This window comes from Schistocerca cancellata, chromosome 12 (genome assembly GCF_023864275.1).
Source record: "Schistocerca cancellata isolate TAMUIC-IGC-003103 chromosome 12, iqSchCanc2.1, whole genome shotgun sequence".
In the NCBI taxonomy this organism is placed as follows: Eukaryota; Metazoa; Arthropoda; class Insecta; order Orthoptera; family Acrididae; genus Schistocerca; species Schistocerca cancellata.
In genome coordinates this window covers 73423874-73444608 of record NC_064637.1, presented here as the reverse complement: position 1 = coordinate 73444608, position 20735 = coordinate 73423874, and the positions used below count along the sequence as shown (strand labels likewise).

Here is a 20735-nt window from a genome sequence, read left to right as displayed (position 1 = left end):
CACGGGCAGTAACGCATCTGAAATGTAATGTCCACTGTTCAAAGTGCTGTCAATGCGAACAAGAGGTAGCCATGACATGTAACCAATGGCACCCCATACCATCACGCCGGGTGATACACTAGTATGGTGATGACGAATACACGCTTCCAATGTGCATTCACCGCGATGTTGCCAAACACGGACGTGACATCATGATGCTGTAAGCAGAACCTGGATTCATCCGAAAAAATGACGTTTTGCCATTCGTGCACCCAGGTTCGTCATTGAGTACACCATCGTAGGCGCTCTTGTCTGTGATGCAGCGTCAAGGGTAACCGCAGCCAAGGTCTCCGAGCTGATAGCCATGCTGCTGCAAACATCGTCGAACTGTTCGTGCAGATGGTTGTTGTCTTGCAAACATCCCCATTTGTTGACTAAGGGATTGAGATGTGGCTGCACGATCCGTTACAGCCTTGCAGATAAGATGCCTGTCATCTCGACTGCTAGTGATACGAGGCCATTGGGATCCAGCACGACGTTCCGTATTACCCTCCTCAACCCACCAAATCCATATTCTGCTAACAGTCCTTGGATCTCGACCAATGGGAACAGCAATCGCAATACGATAAACTGCAATAGCGATAGGCTGCAATCCGACCTTTATCAAAGTTGGAGACGTGATGGTGCGCATTTCTCCTCCTTACACGAGGCATCACAACAATGTTTCCCCAGGCAACGTCGGTCAACTGGTGTTTGTGTATGAGAAATCGGTTGGAAACTTTCCTCATGTCAGCACGTTGCAGGTGTCGCCACCAGCACTAATCTTGCGTGAATGCTCTGAAAAGCTGATCATTTGCATATCACAGCATCTTCTTCCTGTCGGTTAAATTTTGCATCTGTAGCACATCATCTTCGTGGTGTAGCAAATTTAATGGCCAGTGTTGAAGATATGCATCCGGTAAAACACCATGACCTGTTGCATGAAGAAATCCGGTAACTGCCTGTTGATTCCTGACAGGAATCATCGAGCCTTCAAAGTCTTTATCAAAGGACTGAAGGTTTGATAATCACTTGGGGAGAAAACAGGACTATAGGGTGGGAGCTCGAGTGTCTCCCACTCAAGATGGCGTGACTTCTGTGGTACGACATTTGTGACATGGAGCAATAGCACCCTTGGGTGCACCATTCCACAATGTTTTCGACAGACATGCTGCCCCATAAACATTCTTTGTTCTCTGCTGGATGTCTCCTGGTGTTTGTTCTTCAGCAGCCAAGAAAAGAATATCAGCTGTTGGTCTTATTTGGATGCATCTCGTAGTAACATCACCGTTTCTGCACTTATTGCACACACGGTGGGAAGACTCATGTGCCACACCATCTGTTGCCGACATGTAGGTGCTTATATACCCACATCAAAGTTGCACCATTTGACCGAGACTCGAACTCTGGACTTTTGCCTTTCGTGGGCAAGTGCTCTACCATCTGAGCTACCCAAGCACGACTCGCGCCCTGTCCTCACAGCTTTACTTCTGCCAGTACTTCATCTCCTACTTTCCAAACTTCACAGAAGCTCTCCTGCGAACCTTGCAGAACTAGCACTCCTCTGCAGAGTGAAAATCTCATTCTGGAAAATCCCCCAGGCTGAGGCTAAGCCATATCTCCACAATATCCTTTCTTCCAGGAGAGCTAGTTCTGCAAGGTTCACAGGAGCGCTTCTGTGAAGTTTGGGAACTAGGAGATGAGGTACTAGCGGAAGAAAAGCTGTGAGGATGGGGCATTAGTTGTGCTTGGGTAGCTCAGATGGTAGAGCACTTGCCTGCGAGAGGCAAAGGTCCAGAGTTCAAGTCTCGGTCCGGCACACGGTTTTAATCTGCCAGGAAGTTTCATATCAGCGCACACTCCGCTGCAGAGTGAAAATCTCATTCTGGCTTGCACCATTTGTGTATATGCTGCAGCAATGGCCTCAAATGTAAATGTTTCATCGCCCATTTAAATGCTCTAATTCACAAGAAAGAGGGGCAAGAAAAACCATAGACCTATCACTCTGCTTTCTGTGAAGTGCCACATATTCACTAAAATTATCACCAACAAGTGATAGATGCGAGTATATTATTGTGGATGGTGAATGGTACTGTGGGACAAGGTATTCCCAAGAGTGCCCCAAGAAGGTGTGATAGGACTGCCTTTTCTCTTTATACAGGGTGAGCACAAAGTCTTGACCTGATTATAACAATTTATTACAGAATAACCGTTTGAAACAATAGTTTACATTTGATACTGTTACACAGGTCAGTGTTACTGGTTTTAAGACCATTTACATTAGTAAACCTCAACGTGTGCTCCCTTGGTAGAATGTCGAAGCGGCATTCCAGTTCCCGCCAGATGTTTCTTAATGTGTTCTGTCGCAGTAACCACAGCAGCTTGTATCCTAGCCTTCACTTCGTCGACATCAGCAACTGGTGTCACGAAGACTCTGTCCTTGATATAGCCCCAGAAAAAGAAGTCAAGGAGCGTAATGTCTAGAGAGTGGGGTGGCCAGGGTGTTGGACCGTTCCTTCCAATCCACCGATCCAGAAATTTTTCATCCAGGAAATCACACACTATCGAAGATCGCCCGCCCAGTGGGGGCAGTGCTCCATCTTGCTGGAACAGCAGTTTCTGATGTTGACGAACTGAAGGCTAAGATACAAGTTGCTGTAGGTACTGTGACACAACACATGTTACGAAACACCTGGCGGGAACTGGAATAGAGGTTTATTAACAGAAGTGGTCCTTTATATATATTGCAACCGTTTGCTGATGACACTGCAGAGTGCAGGGAAGTGTCACCGATGACTGACTGTAGGAGGATATAGGCATTTCTGTCAGGTTTGATAAATGACAGCTTGTTCTAAATGTGGAAAAATGTACTTAATGCAGATGAGTTCAAGTAACAATCCTGTAATATTTTAACACGGCAGTAGTGGTAGTGTGCTGTTGATTAACCCTGGATTACTAAACCCTTGTAAAATTTACAATTGCAGTTGATACCAATCTGTGCTTCCCAACAATTTGGTATTATCAGTACTGGGTCTAAAACAGGACATTTTGTACTTATTTTATACATGATGTACCACTGGATATCTTACAGCTGTAATTAACTAGTGCCTAAAACATAAATTATGTTTATTTATTTTATTTATTTACATGTCAAGTTCCGTAGGACCAAATTGAGGAGCAAATCTCCAAGGTCATGGAACATGTCAGGACATGAACTTACAACATAAAAGTAATAACAGATAAAAAAATAAATGTTCATGAACCTGAAAGAAAATCAGTCCATAAGTTTAAGCAAACGCTATCAGCAATACAATGAAAATCAGCTTAATTTTTGCAAGGAACTCCTCGACAGAATAGAAGGAGTGACCCACGAGGAAACTCTTCAGTTTCGATTTGAAAGTGCGTGGATTACTGCTCCACGAGGAAACTCTTCAGTTTCGATTTGAAAGCACGTGGATTACTGCTAAGATTTTTGAATTTGAGTGGCAGCTTATTGAAAATGGATGCAGCATTATACTGCACACCTTCTTGCACAAGAGTTAAGGAAGTCGGATCCAAATGGAGGTTTGATTTCTGCCGAGTATTAACCAAGTGAAAGCTGCTTATTGTTGGAAATAAACTAATATTGGTAACAAGAAACGACAATAAGGAATATACATATTGAGAGGCCAATGTCAAAATACCCAGACTCGTGAACAGAGGTCGACAAGAGGTTCGTGAACTCACACCACTTATTGCCCGAACCGCCTGTTTCTGAGCCAAAATATCCTTCTAGAATGGGAAGAGTTACCCCAAAACATAATACCATATGGCATAAGTGAATGAAAATAAGCATAGTAGACTAATTTATGTGTTGAAGTATCACTCACTTTCGATATCGTTCGAATAGTGAAAATGGCAGTACTAAGTCTATGAACAAGATTCTGAACGTGGGCTTTCCACGACAGCTTACTATCTATCTGAACACCTAGGAATTTGAACGGTTCAGTTTCACTAATCATATGCCCATTCTGTGAGATTAAAACGTCAGGGGGTTGTTGAATTGTGTGTTAGAAACTGTAAAAACTGAGTCTTACTGTGATTTAACGTTAGTTTACCGTATTTACTCGAATCTAAGCCGCACTTTTCTTCCGGTTTTTGTAATCCAAAAAACCGCCTGCGGCTTAGAATCGAGTGCAAAGCAAGCGGAAGTTCTGAAAAATGTTGATAGGTGCCACCACAACTAACTTCTGCCGTCGAATATATGTAGCGCTACACAGGCATCCTTTGTAGGCACAAAGATAAATACTGGCGCCAAAACCTCTGCGTCAGTAAATAAAATTTAAAAAAAAAAAAAAATTGGAAGACGAGCATTTTTCTCCGCCCGAGTTTCGACCACTGCATTTTCATACATTATCCAACGAAGTAAATACAAATTCCGTATTGTTCATCTTCGAATTTCAATGTACTACGAAAATCCGACTGGTAATACTGGGATTTTTGTCAATATGGCCAACTCTACGTTCTGAATTTTTTCCTACCTGTGAGAAGAGATGGTTGCTAATAGGAACCTGATGAAATGTGAATCACCACAAGAATACGAATATAAACATTTTGCCATGTATTCTTTCGTGTTTGCTTCTATCTCATTTAAATCCTGTCTGCCAAATAAACTACGAAACTAGAGTGAGACAACAGCAAACGCGGAAGAATATACGCATCGTGTCATGTTTATATTTGTATTACTCTTATGCCCAATAGTGATACAGTCAGAAATGAAGCACGGCAACTGACTAGATTTTTAAATCTAAGATGACTAATTTCTGTGCAGAATTTGATGTACTAAAGAAGCGGCCGGAAAGATTTTCAAACGGAGAAAAATTTTCGCCAAACTTTCGTTCAGGACATGTTATATCATACGCAGTCTATTATTTGGTTCTTGTTGATGGTTATCAAAGAAAGCAGCAGTGTAAGTAACAACAAATAGCAGTCTCTTGCCATTGTTTCGCTAATGTGACGATTCCTCTCTTTTTTTAATTGTAGGCGGCGGTAGCGCGCACAAAAGCAAGCCATGCCGCGAGCAGCGACAGGCCGTAAACACGCACTATCAGAATGCGACAAACAATGCATGACACAGTATAGTAATGCATTTTCAGCTTGGAGTGACTGACGTAAACACCTATAACATTGAAAATGGCACTTATCAGATCAAAGCATAATAAGCAATCAATTCAAACCAGATGAAGCACGTGAAAAAGGAAGGGTATCCGTATAAATACGGACGGAGCGCCTGACGCATAGCAATGGCTACCTGGTAAAGCTTAACTGCTAAGCTTTCGACTCGAACCAAACTACTGTAGCTGTATCGTCATTCATTCAACCTAAATTGTGTCTCATATTACAATGGACTAACTTTGTTTCGATTTGGAGGTGCGGCCTAAAACTTTTCTCTCCCCTTGAATTTCGAGTCTCAAATTTCAGGTGCGGCTTAGATTTGGGAATTTTTTTTCCCTTGTTTCGAGTCTCATATTTCAGGTGCGGCTTAGATTCGAGTGCGGCTTAGATTCGAGTAAATATGGTATTTTCTACAAGCCATGAACTGGGGTCATGTACTGCACTACTTAAAACCGAGTCAATGTTGCACACAACATCCATTACTACCAAGCTAGTGTCATCAGCAAACAGAAATATTTTAGAGTAACCCATAATACTAGAGGGCATATCATTTATATAAATAAGGAACAGGAGCGGGCCCAACACTGATCCCTGGGGCACCCCCCACTTGACAGTACCCCACTCAGATCCCACATCACAGCCGTTACCAACATTGTGAATAATGACCTTTTCCTGCCTGTTGCTAAAGTAAGAGGTGAACTAATTGTGAGCTACTCCCCTTATTCCGTAATGGTCCAACTTTTGGAGCAATATTGTGAGATCAACACAGTCAAATGCCTTTGTTAAATCAAAAAATACGCCAAGCGTTCAAAACTTTTTGTTTAGCCCAACAGAAAAGAAAATATAGCATTTTCAGTTGTCAAACGACTTCTAAAGCCGAACTGTACATTTGATAGCAAATTGTGTGATATAAAATGATCAATTAACCTTACATACACAGCCGTTTCAATAACTTTTGCAAACACTGATGGCATAGAAACTGGTCGAAAATTATCTACATTATCCCTTTCTCCCTTTTTATAAAGCGGCTTTACTACTGAGTACTTTAATCGCTCAGGAAACTGACCATTCCTAAAGGAAAAATTACAAATATGGCTAAATACGGGGCTAACATGTGCAGCACAGTACTTTAATATTCTACTAGACACTCCATCATAACCATGAGAGTCCTTAGTCTTCAGTGATTCAATTATTGACTCAATCTCCCTCTTGTCTGTATCACAGAGGAGTATTTCAGACGTCAATCTCAGAAAGGCACTTGCTAAGAAATTTATATGATTTCCTGTTGAAATTAAATTTTTATTTAATTCACCAGCAATGCTCAGAAAATGGTTGTTAAATACTGTACATACATCTGATTTATCAGTAACAGAAATATTATTACTGTGAACTGACTTTATATCATCAATCTTGTGCTGCTGTGTCTTCCTTTGAACAAAATACGGAGTGGAAATATCTCCAATGGTTTAGTAACAATGTAACATTTTCTCCCACTTAGCACTGTAGCATTAAATAAAGAGGCACAATATTGCAAGGTGACTTAACAAGCACATAAAGTTGGATGCATGGAAAGCAAATGGTTGAGTTAGGTTTATTGGGATAATTCCATAAAAGTGTAGCTTATCTATAAAGGAGACCATGAGCAAACGATTTGTGCAGCCCATTCTCAATTACTGGTTAAGTGTCTGAGATCTCTGCCAGGTTAGATTAAAGGAAGACACGAAAGTAATTCAGAGGCATACAGCTAGAATTATTACCAGTACGTTCAATCAACACATGTATGTTACAGAAGTTCTCCATGAACTCAAACAGGAATCCCTTGAGGGAAGATTTTCTTTTTCCAAAACATTATTGAGAAAGTTTAGGGAACTGGCATTTGCATCAGAGTGGAGAGCAGTGTACCACCACTGACAAATTTCATGTAAAGACTGAAGACAAAATAAGAGGTATGTGGGGGTCATATGAAGGTATACACTAACTCATTTTTCCTTGCCCCATTTGCGAGTGAAGAAGAAAGGGAATGACTAGTAATGGTATCTGCTGAAAGAGAAAATTAATGACAGGTAGTGACATACTATACCGGCAAACTAGACTCAGTATTTATAGATATAAACATTTTTTTTCTTTGACAAATATCATTCTAGAAAGAAATACATTAGAAACTCAAGGTAGGAATATCAACAGTGTAGGAAAAGATAGATTTCTACCTACTGTAAACATGACACATTAAGTTGCCGACAGGCACAATTGAAAGGCATAGACACAAAGCTTTCAGCTATAGCCTTCATCTGAAAACATCAGAAAAAGAGAAACGCACACCACTCATTCACACAACACTGTGGTCAAAAGCTTTCTGTAAGTGTCTTTTAATTCTGCCTGTCTGCACCTTTACAGCAAGTAGCAATCTGTCTTTTCCTACACTGTTGGAATTCTAAAAAGTAAATATTAGGCCAGTAGTAGCAGATAACACTAGCTATGTAATAAAACTGAGGAGTCTGTACCTTTTTTTTTTAATTAATACTTTGTTTCTAATTTACTTGGTCAACTTGAGCCAGCATTAAGTACAGGGGTTGGATACAAATATGGAAAAACAGTGGCAAATTCTTCCAAGCCAACAGGCTGCACTGCTTTATCTGACAATGAACTACACCTGTGCAGTTTCCTCATTACATTGCAAGTGTCAGTCGTGGTCAGGACAGTGTCCCAAGTACAAAAATGTGTGTTGAGTGACTGTGAGAGATTGTCATTGAAGAGGACTGTTGCAAAAAATAAGAGGTCAGCAGTTGCAAAAGACACTGCAGAAGTGAATGTCGCATTCACAAACCCTCTTGGCACCAAAACAACATAAAGGGAGCAGAACAGGCAGGTAACTGCAGAGCGAGCTGGAATATCAGAGGAACTCATCAGTGATGCAAATGCCTATAACAGGAAAATGTGGTGCTCAAGTAATAAAACCTGGTCTGCGGAGCAGCAGAAGAACTATTTGGTTGGAGGAGTCTTGTTTCACACTAGTTTCAACTTCTGGATGAGTGTACATCCCAAGAGTTGAACATGACAGGGGTTCAGTGATGATTTGGGCAATGATATTGTGCTATTCCGTGGCCCCCATAGTTATTCTGCAAGACTGCATTACTACCGAGGATTATGTGACCGTCTTGGCTGGTCGGGTCCACCCTATGGTAAAATGTTTGTTCCTCAATTGTAATCCGTGATGGCAAGGCCTCTGTTCACACAGCTTGCATCCTCCAGGACTGGTTTTGTCAACATGAGGATGAACTGTCACATCTCCCCTGATCACCTCAGTCACCTGTTCTCAATATTAATGAAACTTTACAGATAAGTGTGCATGATCACTATCCAATTTAATCATCATTACCATATACTGGCACACTTTTTCTGGAAGAATGGTATATGATTCCCTTCAAACCCTACAGACGATTTCACCCATTCCCAGATGACTGGGAGGTGTTTTGAATGTACTGTATTATGGATGATAATGTGTTGTGTTTTTGGTGTTTCCATATTTTCGTCCAGTCGCTGTATGAATAGAATTAAGCATTGGAGTGATATTTAGCACAATAAACATCTAAAGTTTCTACGTTTTGTTTGTCTTATACTGATGTATATGCTGACTCACTCCACATCCCTGAAGGTTGTCCTTCTTGAAGAGATTTAAGTAACAAGATAAATAAATTAATAATGCAGAGCTTTCAAAGCTTTTCCTCGTGACAACAACCTTGTAATATATACAGTTTCATGAGATATTAATAAAAGAGATGCTAATGTAATAAATGATACTTTAAAGAACAATAATTTTTATTTTTTAAAGGATTTAATGCTTTCACCTGCTAGTATTTTATTTTGTGACTGCAATTTTGGCATTTAGCCATTTTCAGGCATAAGATTTTGACATAAAGGTAGAGATAAAGTGCCTGAAAATGGCATAATCCCAAAAATGCAATCGCTAAATACAACTCCAACAGCCACAAATAAGATGAAATCCTTTAAAACTTTATAGAAGCTGTGGATCCACTCTACAAGAAAATAATTAATTTTTTATTTCATTTCTAAGTACAGTATAATCTTATATTAAGCACCTCTTCACAGACACCACATCTTTCAATATTATTATGAATTCATTGACTCACATGGGCTTGATGAGCATTACAAATCTGTCTTACACTATCTCAGATGTAGGCCAAATGCACATGCATATCCTCATTTAACTTTCACAAATTTTCACATTTAACTGTTTTTATGTCAGTCATAAGGAATATGTTGTGGAAAATGAGTGCTGTTCTACTTAGGTGAGGGTAAGCTTGCTGAATAGAAATCCAGAAGTTGCATAAACATTATCTTTGGAACTTCAGTTTTAAAATGTGGTAGTTGAAGTTCACAGACACTGGAAAGCCCAAAAGGATTTCTTATCCATTCATATAGGTTTGTGTCTAGTGTTGGGATATCAGTCCAAATTCTCTTTCAATTGCACTAGCTGGTCGTAACTCAACTATTGTATTTTTATTACTAACCAAACATTTAGATTCCAATGGGAAGATTTCAAAATAGTTTTCTTTGTTTTCTCAACCACACCTCAAATTTATCTCTTCATGTTGCAATGTTGACTGTGGCAGTAAGGAGATTTGCACTCTTACCTTGTAGACTAGCATTTGCCTTATTGAGTGTTTCAAGTAATTCAATAATGAAAGCTAGCCTTGATCTCCAGAGCTCATCTTCTAGTGCGTCCACAAACTCTGTTTTGTTTATTTACTCAAATAACTCAACACTGCATCCTTAAGCTCATACACACAACTGAGTACTCTCCCTTCAAATAGCCAGGTTACAATCCTGTGTTACTAGTTCGTTACATATTTCAGCAAACAGTCTTGACTTGAGAGGCTTGCGTTTAATATAATTTATCATTTTGACAGTCTTGTCCAAAACCAATTTCAAATCCTTCCAATGGCTTTTGTTATGAGTGCTTCTCTATACAGAAAGCACTGCATGATAATCGAATTTTCATTTCGTTGTTTGCCAGTGTGATGAATTCTTTAGCAGAACCTGGCACTGAAGGGGCACCATCTGTGCATAAGCTAACAATTATTTCACAAAAAATTCTTTGTGGTCATGTGTCCATTTATTACTTCAAAAATGTCTTTGCATTTGGTAGTTATTATCTTTGAAAGAAGTGAAATAATGATACTTGTCACAAATGAAACAACAAAACACGCTGATGGAAAGTGTACAGTCCTCCAATGTCACCTCTTAAAGGGCTTGTTAAGACACAGGCCAACAGAGAGCATGAGTGTACAACAGGACACACATCCACTGCCATAACTGTAAGTTCTATACACAAAATACTGAAATTGAACATACTTATAACTTGTTTAATACACCACTGGCCATTAAAATTGCTACACCACGAAGATGACATGCTACAGATGTGAAATTTAACTGACAGGAACAAGATGCTGTGATATGCAAATGATTAACTTTTCAGAACATTCACACAAGGTTGGCACCGGTGACGACATGAGGAACGTTTCCAATCGATTTCTCATACACAAACAGCAGTTGACAGCGTTGCCTGGTGAAACGTTGTGACGCCTCGTGTAAGGAGGAGAAACGCGTACTATCACGTTTGTGACTTTGATAAAGGTCGGATTGTAGGCTATCGCAATTGCGGTTTATCGTATTGAGACATTGCTGCTCGCGTTGGTCGAGATCCAATGACTGTTAGCAGAATATGGAATCGGTGGGTTCAGGACGGTAATACGGAATGCCATGCTGGATCCCAACGGTCTCGTATCACTAGCAGTTGAGATGACAGACATCTTATCCACATGGCTGTAACGGATCGTGCAGCCACGTCTCGATCCCTGAGTCAACAGATGGGGACGTTTGCAAGACAACAACCATCTGCATGAACAGTTCGATGACGTTTGCAGCAGCATGGCTATCAGCTCGGAGACCTTGGCTGTAGTTACCCTTGACGTTGCATCACAGACAGGAGTGCCTGCAATGGTGTACTCAATGACGAACCTGGGTGCATGAATGGCAAAACGTCAATTTTTCGGATGAATATAGGTTCTGCTTACAGCATCATGATGTCGCATCCGTGTTTGGCAACATTGTGGTGAATGCACATTGGAAGCGTGTATTCGTCATCACCATACTAGCATTATCACCCGGCGTGATGGTATGTGGTGCCATTGGTTACATGTCTTGGACACCTCTTGTTCGGACTGACAGCACTTTGAACAGTAGACATTACACTTCATATGTGTTATGACCCGTGGCTCTACCCATCATTCGATCCCTGCGAAACCCCACATTTCAGCAGGATAATGCACGACCGTATGTTGCAGGTCCTGTGTGGGCCTTTCTGGATACAGAAAATGTTTCGACTGCTGCCCTGGCCAGCACATTCTCCAGATTTCTCACCAATAGAAAACGACTGGTCAATGGTGGCCGAGCAACTGGCTCGTCACAATATGCCAGTCACTACTCCTAATGAAGTGTGGTATCGTGTAAAGCTGCATGGGCAGCTGTACCAGTACACACCATTCAAGCTCTGTTTGACTTAATGCCCAGGCATATCAAGGCAGTTATTACAGGCAAAGGTGGTTGTTCTGGGTACTGATGTCTCAGGATCTATTCACCCAAATTGCGTGAAAATGTAATCACATGTCAGTTCTAGTACAATATATTTGTCCAATGAATACCCGTTTATCATCTGCATTTCTTCTTGGTGTAGCGATTTTAATGGCCAGTAGTGTATGTGATCTATGGTTACGCTTCACAAAGACAAGGATATTTTGTATTATCTCAAGTTTTCATTTGTTTTTCATTCAGAATTTGCTAGTATCATGACACCCTTTATGTTACTACACAAAACCCTGGGATATTGGGACAACCAATTTGGGAAGCCCTGGAATAATGAATCAGGATTGTTACAAGCGTGCTAGTACATTCAGCCCATTACATTTCATTCAGGGGCCCTAAAATATTGTGTTACCAAAATAGTATTCTTTTCTAAAATAGTCTGCTACAGGTGAGTTACAAATCACAATGACCTCTCTTTGCAAATGCGTGCCTAGAAATTCAGTTAAGTACCTGGTTGATGGTGACAGAACCATTAACGTAGTTACGAATTGCTGTAACCACAGGGAAGCCGGGTTGCAGTGTCCAGGAATCCATCACCTGCTTCACTGTGGCATTCTGCGGCAATGCATGCTCATGCAAGGACGAATTCCTCACAGCTTCCTCCATGGACCACCACAGGTCATCCTGCTTTGCATTCGAATATTTCCTAAAGTACAAAACAGTATATTATATTGTTATGCTGCCATGGTAATTACATAACAGAAGGTCAGTACAAATATGAACATAAACAAGTAACAAACTGTTGGCATATGCCAGCTTACCAGCACGTTCATGTCTTTGCTATTAAAGGAACTTCATCATCATAGGCATTTACTTGCTAACAAGGTAGTTACCCCACCTTTCACAAGGACTGTTGTCCTTCGTGGAGTTCCAGTTCAAGGAGACCAATTGCTGAACAAATTTTTCTACTGCAGTGAGCACATAACCTAACCATACCAACCGCAGGTCACAGCTGATTGTCTGTTACATCGGTTTCTCACTGTTTCCTACATTTCTGCTTGTCCTATCTTAGGTCTTTGCATTGTTGTTCAAAGCACCGTGAACCATCGTAAACAGTACTTACGATGCCATTTCGGATGATTGGAGGCATTGGTTTCCAAACTGCTGGTGTCAATTTGGCATTTTTAAAAGTATGACTTTGGAATGTCTCTGTATCATTTCATTCCTCAGTGTCACTCTCCATGACTGTGTTTGGATTGTTTGTCATATATCAGGCACATTGGTAATATGACCAACCCACCAAAGCTGGTGATGTTGATGGTGTTTACACTAGCAGTATTTATTTTCTCCAGGGAATTTCTCAAGAAGCTGCAAATATCTTCTGTGCATGGTCCAGGCCTTAGTTAATTAGTTAGTTAGAAGCATGTTCCATAGATCATTTGAATGATTCTTTTACAGAAATGATACGGAATGAGTCAGTTTACAGGATATGTATACATAAGTAGTGTTAACATCAATGAATACATTGTCATTTAATTCCTACTCAAGCAACTACAGTTTAAAAAGTAGAAATTAATCAATGGAATTGATGGAAATAATTTTAAATTAGATTTGAAACTTGCTTCATTACCCATCAGATTATTTTATGCTATTGGGCAAATGATCACAAAATTTTGTTGCTGCGTATTGAACTCCTCTCTGAGCCACTGACAGAGCTTTAACAATGGGTAAAGGTCATTTTTCCCTCTAGTGTTGTAGGTACGTACATTACCATTCTTCTTGAACTGTGGTGGATTATTTATGACATATTTAATTAGTGAAAATACGTATTGTGAAGGTGCAGTTAAAGTGCCTAGCTCTTTGAAGATGTAACTATGTGACATTCATGAGCGAACACCACATTATCAATCTTACTGCTTGCTTTTGTGCAATTAATACTTCCTTCCTAAGCGATGAGTTACCCCAAAAAATTATCCTGTACAACATTATAGAGTGGAAACATGCAAAATATGTCATGAGGCTGATATGTCTGTTTCCAAGATTAGCAATTATATTAACAGAAAAAGTATTTAAACAATTGGTTGAGAAGCTCAGTAATATGCTTCTACCAGTTCAATTTTTCATCAATATGTACATCCAAAAATTTTAAGCATTGTACCCTACTTACTGACCCCTGCTCATGTCCTACATAAACTGTTGGTATGATTATTTGTTGTACAGAATTATATGTACCGTGTTCTTCAAAACTTAGGGAGAATCCATTTTCACAGGAATGTCTTAATAATTCTTTGGAAAATATGATTTATTAACTCTTCTGTTGCTCTCTCTCTCTCTAGTGGGATTTATTACACTAGTATCTTCTGTAAAAAGTAGGAGTCTTGCTTGTGGAATGTTAATTCACATATATAAGAAATGGGAGTCGACTCAAAATTGAAACCCTTCGTGGTTTGACGCCAGTCACCAAAATTTTCTACCTTTCCGACATTGTCTGAATTATTCAGCACAACCTTTTGCATTCTGTTTGGCAAGTATGATTCAAACTCATACTCTGAAGTGAGAACTGGTTTAGTGATGGCTCAATGGACAGAGCTCAGTCATCATGTTAGGTCACAACTACCAAAACCCCTGTCCCGCAAACGGCCAAAGGCTCTGCTAACATATCTCGTGCGAAACTGGATTTCTGTGTCTATATTTACATTAGTCGAGAGATGACTTCCAACATGCAGAAAGCGCTCAAACTTTCTGCAGAATTCACCACTTAGTTTTAAGGCTGGATCTGTACAGTTGGTATTTGAAGAAGGTTGATGCAAAATTTGAATGTTCCTGATGTATGGGATAGCAGCTAATCAAGGTTTAACAAAAATTATTTTGAAGGCCACAGTCAGATCTTTACAACTCTTTTCGACAACTCTTCTTCGACAGTGCCTACATGACACAAGTTTCCTGTCTTTCAGAACAGAGGCAGTTCTGTCCAGTTAAAGCTGCACACAAGAGACATCTTGAGCCCTCTGCTGAAATTAATGCCATGGGTTTTAGCCAATAGCATGCGTGGGATACAGGTCACATGTTTGGACTCTGGAGCGTTCTGCAGTGCAAAACACAGTTGCCTCTCTCTCTTGTGATCCAGACCTTGAGCAGAACAGACTTCTTAGGAGGCAGAGCCTCCGGCTCTGATTCCATGACTGGCTGCCAACATCAATCAACATGAACCACCTTCCCTTCCATTGCCCACTTCAATTATTTGTTCAACCTCCTAGGTGCTCTCCTTGTATACCGTACATTGAATAATTTTCTCTTCATTTTACCTAATTTCCTGTTCTGTCATTTAATGGCAGCCCTGGATGCCCACTCACAAGTCCTGACCACTCGACCTCCGGTAAGTTCTCATCGTAAGCCAAATCCAACAACTTCTTCCTCCTTCCCTGGCCACGTACACTGATGTTAAGAACTATGCTGATGCCCACGTATTCCTCACTGAATACATTCAAAACTGCGTGCAGGGCTTCCTGTGAGTTAGCCATAACAACAAAATGATCTGTGTACAAGAGTTTGTTGAAAGAAGCAGTAACTAACTCTCTCAGTCAAAACCCTTATAGTCTAATTTAAACTAGTTGTCACTCGACTGTCAGCGAGCTGCATGACTCTCGCCATCAGTAGACCAGTTGTGAGTCACCTGCTGTTGGCTTCAACTGTATCGTCCTTCTGTTGCCCTACCTGAAGCATTGTTCCAGCCAGTAGTGAGAGATGTGGGCGACATTTAACTTCATGTGCCTAGCAATGTGGTCGCACAAGTTGGTCAGATCAAGGCTGCGCACTCCTTGGAATTGTTCAAAAACTATTGGATATTGTGTGATTATGTACAATCATCAGTCACGCGATTTGAGTGTTGAATCTGCAAGTAGAAACTCATGAAAGGAGAATCAGGTGCGTCATCTACATTGAAGACACCTGGGAAAAAGAAGCAACTTGAGAAGAGGGTCACATATCTCTACTCTTTTCAGGAAGATGTGATTCAATGTCGTATATATGCATATTATTCTCGGAAGGAGAATCCAACACTTAAAAAGCTTACGTGCTACACTTGTAGCAGTGGACGTATTTCAGGGTAGTAAATCGTCCTTTTACAAGTCGTGAAAAAGCTAGGATTCCACTGTATATCCATTTCTGGCCACAAGTTTTTAATGGAACACCAAGGTATTGCAGCCTGATGATGCCACTTTCTTAGTGGGGACAAACTTTGATGATGATATTTGGCTTGATGAAACGTGGGAATGTGGGACACAGCTTAAAAAAGACTGGACAAATGATACCATCAGCCGTAGTACAGCAGCTCTCGTTAGTAGAGGAAAAAGAATAATTGTAGCACATGCCAAAACTTCAAAAGGTTTCATTTCTACTTCTCTGCCATTATTCATTTCAATCAGGACCTCCGAATACTACAGAGAGATGAATCAATATCTTTGTGAAATGGCTGAAAGGCACTGTGCCAAAACTTAATTAAAAACTCTATAATTGTTAGAACTAATACTTCACATCCATCAGTTTTTCAAGACAAGGCACCTACAAAGGCAACAAAGAAAAACGACATTGTTTCCTGGCTAGAGAAATTTAAGATATGGTCTGACAGTGAGTTGACAAGGGCAGTATTATTAGAACTTGCCACAGAACAAGCCAAAGAATCCACTTTACATTGTGGATAGAACAGCAAAAAAAAAAAAAATATGGACATATAAATGCTCCAATTGTCCCCTACCATTGCCACTTTAATGTGACAGAACTGATTTGAGCTTGGGTTAAACATCATATTGCTGCAGAAAAGAGAAAAATTATTTTGACCAAAGTGGAATGTCTTTTGAAGAAGGCAATTGAAAAGCGAAACCAGAAAACTGGCAAAAGCACTGGACCATGTGAAAGTGACACAGGAACCAGAAGAATTAAGGTGCATTACAACAGTGCTTCAAAGAGTTGATAGTATCTTATTTATATAAATGCAACGCAGTATGAAAATTTTGGAGGATTAGTTGCTAAGCGAGATATTTTGGTATAAGGCGTGATAAGTTTGAAGCTGTTTACAAAAAGGAAAATTTAATCTGTTTCAAAAAAATGAATTTAACTCTTTCCCTACTTAAAATTAAGAACAGATTTTTGACATGCTGAAAGACAACAAAGAGCTCTAATCTCATATGTGAATTTGAGATTTCTTATTTATATTTTGTGGAAGATACAGATTTAAAGTGATTTTCTATCCCCCCCCCTGTGAGCAATGCAGAGTGACAGCTGCCTGCTTACTGTACTCGATGTGATAATGCAGCAATTTTGGTACTTAAATGTCAAGGGACAACTAGTTTGAATCAGTCTGTGGTCTAAAAAGACTGAAAATTCTGCTGGTAGTTTTCCTTGAACAAGGTGAAGTAAGCTTCCAACAAATATTTAAAATATAAAATTGTATCGTCTTTCTCATTTAAAATATCATAGGAACAATTGGATCTTCTTTCTCAATTCCTGTTTTGCTTTCAAAAGCAACTCTGGGTTGACTGTAATTTCTAAGATGATGGAGCTCGTGTTATTGGGCAGTAGGTGAAGTATTTGTACATATTTTTCGGAGCATCCAGATGAGGCTAAGACCCCAAAGATATTTAAAGTTCAGTCCTAACAACTTGATAACATTAATATATATTATGAATGCTGCACTGAAAACGTTGTTATAACTTCTTTATTAAGTTATTTATGTTGTTTTATTGCAAATGTAATTGGTTTTAGACTTTATTTGACTATGCATTTCAAATTGTAGACAAGTTTGAGTAAATAGAAACAAAATGGAATATATATATTGCAACTTCTCACTTCTCAAGAATGGCTATCAGTTCAAAACCACAACTACATCTAGTCAATGCTCGTATCACCCCATCTCATCAGTTCAAGTAAGAATTGGTAGTAACATTTGCAACATACATACATAGAGAGACTTAAAACTGTATGAAAACTGGGAGGGTGAAATAGAAGTAATAAAAGAGAAAGTAAGAAATGACCACTTCCAAGGCTCAGTTAAGGTGAAAACTTAGCAGAAAAGCTTCAAGGGAAATGCTTCATTGGTGTGAGCGCGTAACACACTGTAAACCCAACCCTACGGCAAGAACAGTATTTCAAATAAAAGAACTGGAAAAGAGGCCCAGGGCACAACCAAATACATAGATTAGGATCATACAGGACGACACAGGAACAACAGGACTGTGCCCTGAAATGATGTATATATACTAGAAGGGCCCACACCAACAGACGTCAGGAATAAGTCACGGAAGACCAAGTTACATAAATAAAGTGATGGAGTCCATGATGACTTTTATACTCACCACTTGTCTATATAGATTACCATTCCTTTCCTGAACATAGGTTCTGTTAGACTGTGATTTAGCATCCGAATAAGGCAGGCACCTGCAAAATTAATACACAATCACAATTTGCTTTTTAAAATATGGCAGATAGCAATTTGCAGAATTATTCACATTCCTTAATTTACACTGATATCTTTGTTTTGTGCACCAATAGAGTTACCATAATAGAATAGGCAGGTAAAGAAGCTACAACCAGAAAGAAGTACAGGTATGTGAGATATATCCTACATTCATCCACCACTAGAAGAATAAGTAGAATAAACTATTTTAAGAACACATAAAGATACGACTATGTGAAAAAGTTTACAGAGGATGTTACATGTTCTAGTGAGTGCAGATGGAAAGATGAGCACAAATGGTAAGACAACCACAGACAGATTGAAAGATTTATCTCCTAAACAAAAAAATCCTACAAGTATTTTGGCATTTACTTAGAAGTACAATAGAACCAGAGTACATAATTTCCTTTGGAGAAGCAGTGGTCCACTACACAGCTGGCCTCCTCTGTCATTCCATCATTTTCCTTCCTTTGCTTCTCTGGTTCGCCCCCGTTTCATCTTGCCATTGTTGAACTTTAGATCAGAAAATTTCTCTGTTCTGGATATATTCTTGCACAATTCCAGCCAATTTTAAACAGTTTTTTTAATTCACCAATCAATTTCGTGGTATCTGCATTTACTTTATTCCTGTTTTCATGAAACTGAGGTAACGGTCTTTTAAAGTCAATATAATTTTATACTCTCAAAAATTCCCTGATGTCTTTGAAATCCACAATTTTTGTCCCAGTTTCTGATATGGGAGATAAACATGATCCTGACAGTTATGGTCCAATATCCCTTATTCCTGTAATATTGTTTTATGCCAACTTTGTACAAGGTAGCAAACCATTAAAATTTTCTGAGTCCCAGAACAAAGCTACTTTGCTTATATTATGGTGGTACTGATACATGGTGGGTGCAAAGAATAACACTGAGAGTGGGTCAGTCAGGTGAGAAAACACCATCGGCACTTCTGGCGAGCCAGACAATGGACCACAGCAGAGCAGCCGGACAGGACCGCATCATCTTCATCTTCATTACATAATGAAAGAAATGCTATAGCTAATGCAACAAAGTGTACCAAGAGCTTTTGCAAACCAGGCCTATACTACAACAAACCCATCCTATACTATATGATTAATGGAAAATCTCATATAGAGATGTGAAACAAATACTAACAAAGAGATAGAGGGGCTGGCCAGTACTTACCTCAGCTCAGTACAGCCGATAGATACACACAAAACAAAACCGAAAATTTATGTTCCTAGCTTTCGGAACAAATGTTCCTTCATCAGGGAGGAGAGAGGGGAAAGAAAGGGAAGAAGGGAAAGGAGATTCAGTTACTCACAACCCAGGTTATGAAGCAACAGGGAAAGGAAAATAGGGAGGGTAGCAAGGATGGAGGCATGGTTGTCAGAGGGAAGCCAAAGATATTCTACTGTAAGTACTGTGCCAGCTTCAAACCAAAGAGGATGCATACAGAAGTAAAGAGGTATATAGTATAAAGATAAACACAACTATGCAGGATGAAAAGATGCGTGAATCTATACTATAACAAACTCATTAAAGAAGTACAGCAGAGTGACAACAGCTGATACCTACACAATAGCAAGATCCATGTGTTCATGACAAGTGACATTGGGAAAATATTAGCTGCTACTTCACTTCATAAATACGCCAGCATATCAGCTCATACGACATATCAATTGATGGCATACATAACAATCGCACTCCACAGTAAAGTGACGTCTGGCACAAGTCTGTTGTAGATTTACTGCACACTACTGAGCAATGACAGCCAGTACTGGGAGAGATGACTACCTTACTATAATCACCAGTCGCACAGTTCAACACCACAGCCTGCCGTTGTTGTAAGTGAGTGGATATGGGGGGAGCGGGGTGTCCTCCCTATTGTCCCATGTCAGGACACCAGCTTCCCTGTTACTTCGATAGACTAACCAGGGCCTGCTGAACAGCAGGCCGAGATCGTCATAATATGAGGCTACGTGACAACCGTCACTGATTCAACAGATGAAGAAGAACGGCGGTGAGTGGTAGGGGAAGAGCGCCTCTGAAATTGGTGTGTTAAGTCAAACACAAGTGCCACATTCACTCACCCCTGTGGCAATGCAGTACAGCCAGCACTGCAGGCACTACGGTGGCAAACGCCGTAGCAACAGCCGGCCAAGAATGGTGCATCCAGCATCAGCCACCTCGAGAGGGCTGAACAGTGCAAATCCTCGAGTGGTAATGACAGCCGATGTCAACAGTGAGTCAAGAATCCAAGCAGATTGGGAAAGTGCTACTGACACAGAATCATCTCTATTGCCACCTCTTGCAAAACTGGTGTCAGGAAGTGTTCGTGCTTCTGACACTTGCAGCACTGGCATCACAAGTGTTTCATACTGGAGCTACACCAGCAGTTACAACAACTGTGGGGTGAGTCACTGAAAAGCTTTGTTACTGTACTCACACTAGCATGTTACGGTTGTGATCATGCCCACAACAGAACATATGAGAGTCACTCATG

At 40.0% G+C, this 20735-nt stretch overlaps 1 protein-coding gene across 1 annotated transcript in view; it reads right to left on the bottom strand.

Moving 5' to 3' along the window:
* LOC126109721 (aminopeptidase N-like) overlaps nt 1-20735 on the bottom strand; it is a 222875-nt gene that overhangs the window by 47113 nt on the left and 155027 nt on the right. Inside the window, exons 11-12 of the mRNA XM_049914775.1 lie at nt 18126-18207; nt 12286-12481 (exon numbers count right to left, since the gene is read on the bottom strand). Of these exons, the coding sequence (XP_049770732.1) occupies nt 12286-12481; nt 18126-18207 (278 nt within the window). The remainder of the gene's footprint in view (nt 1-12285; nt 12482-18125; nt 18208-20735) is intronic.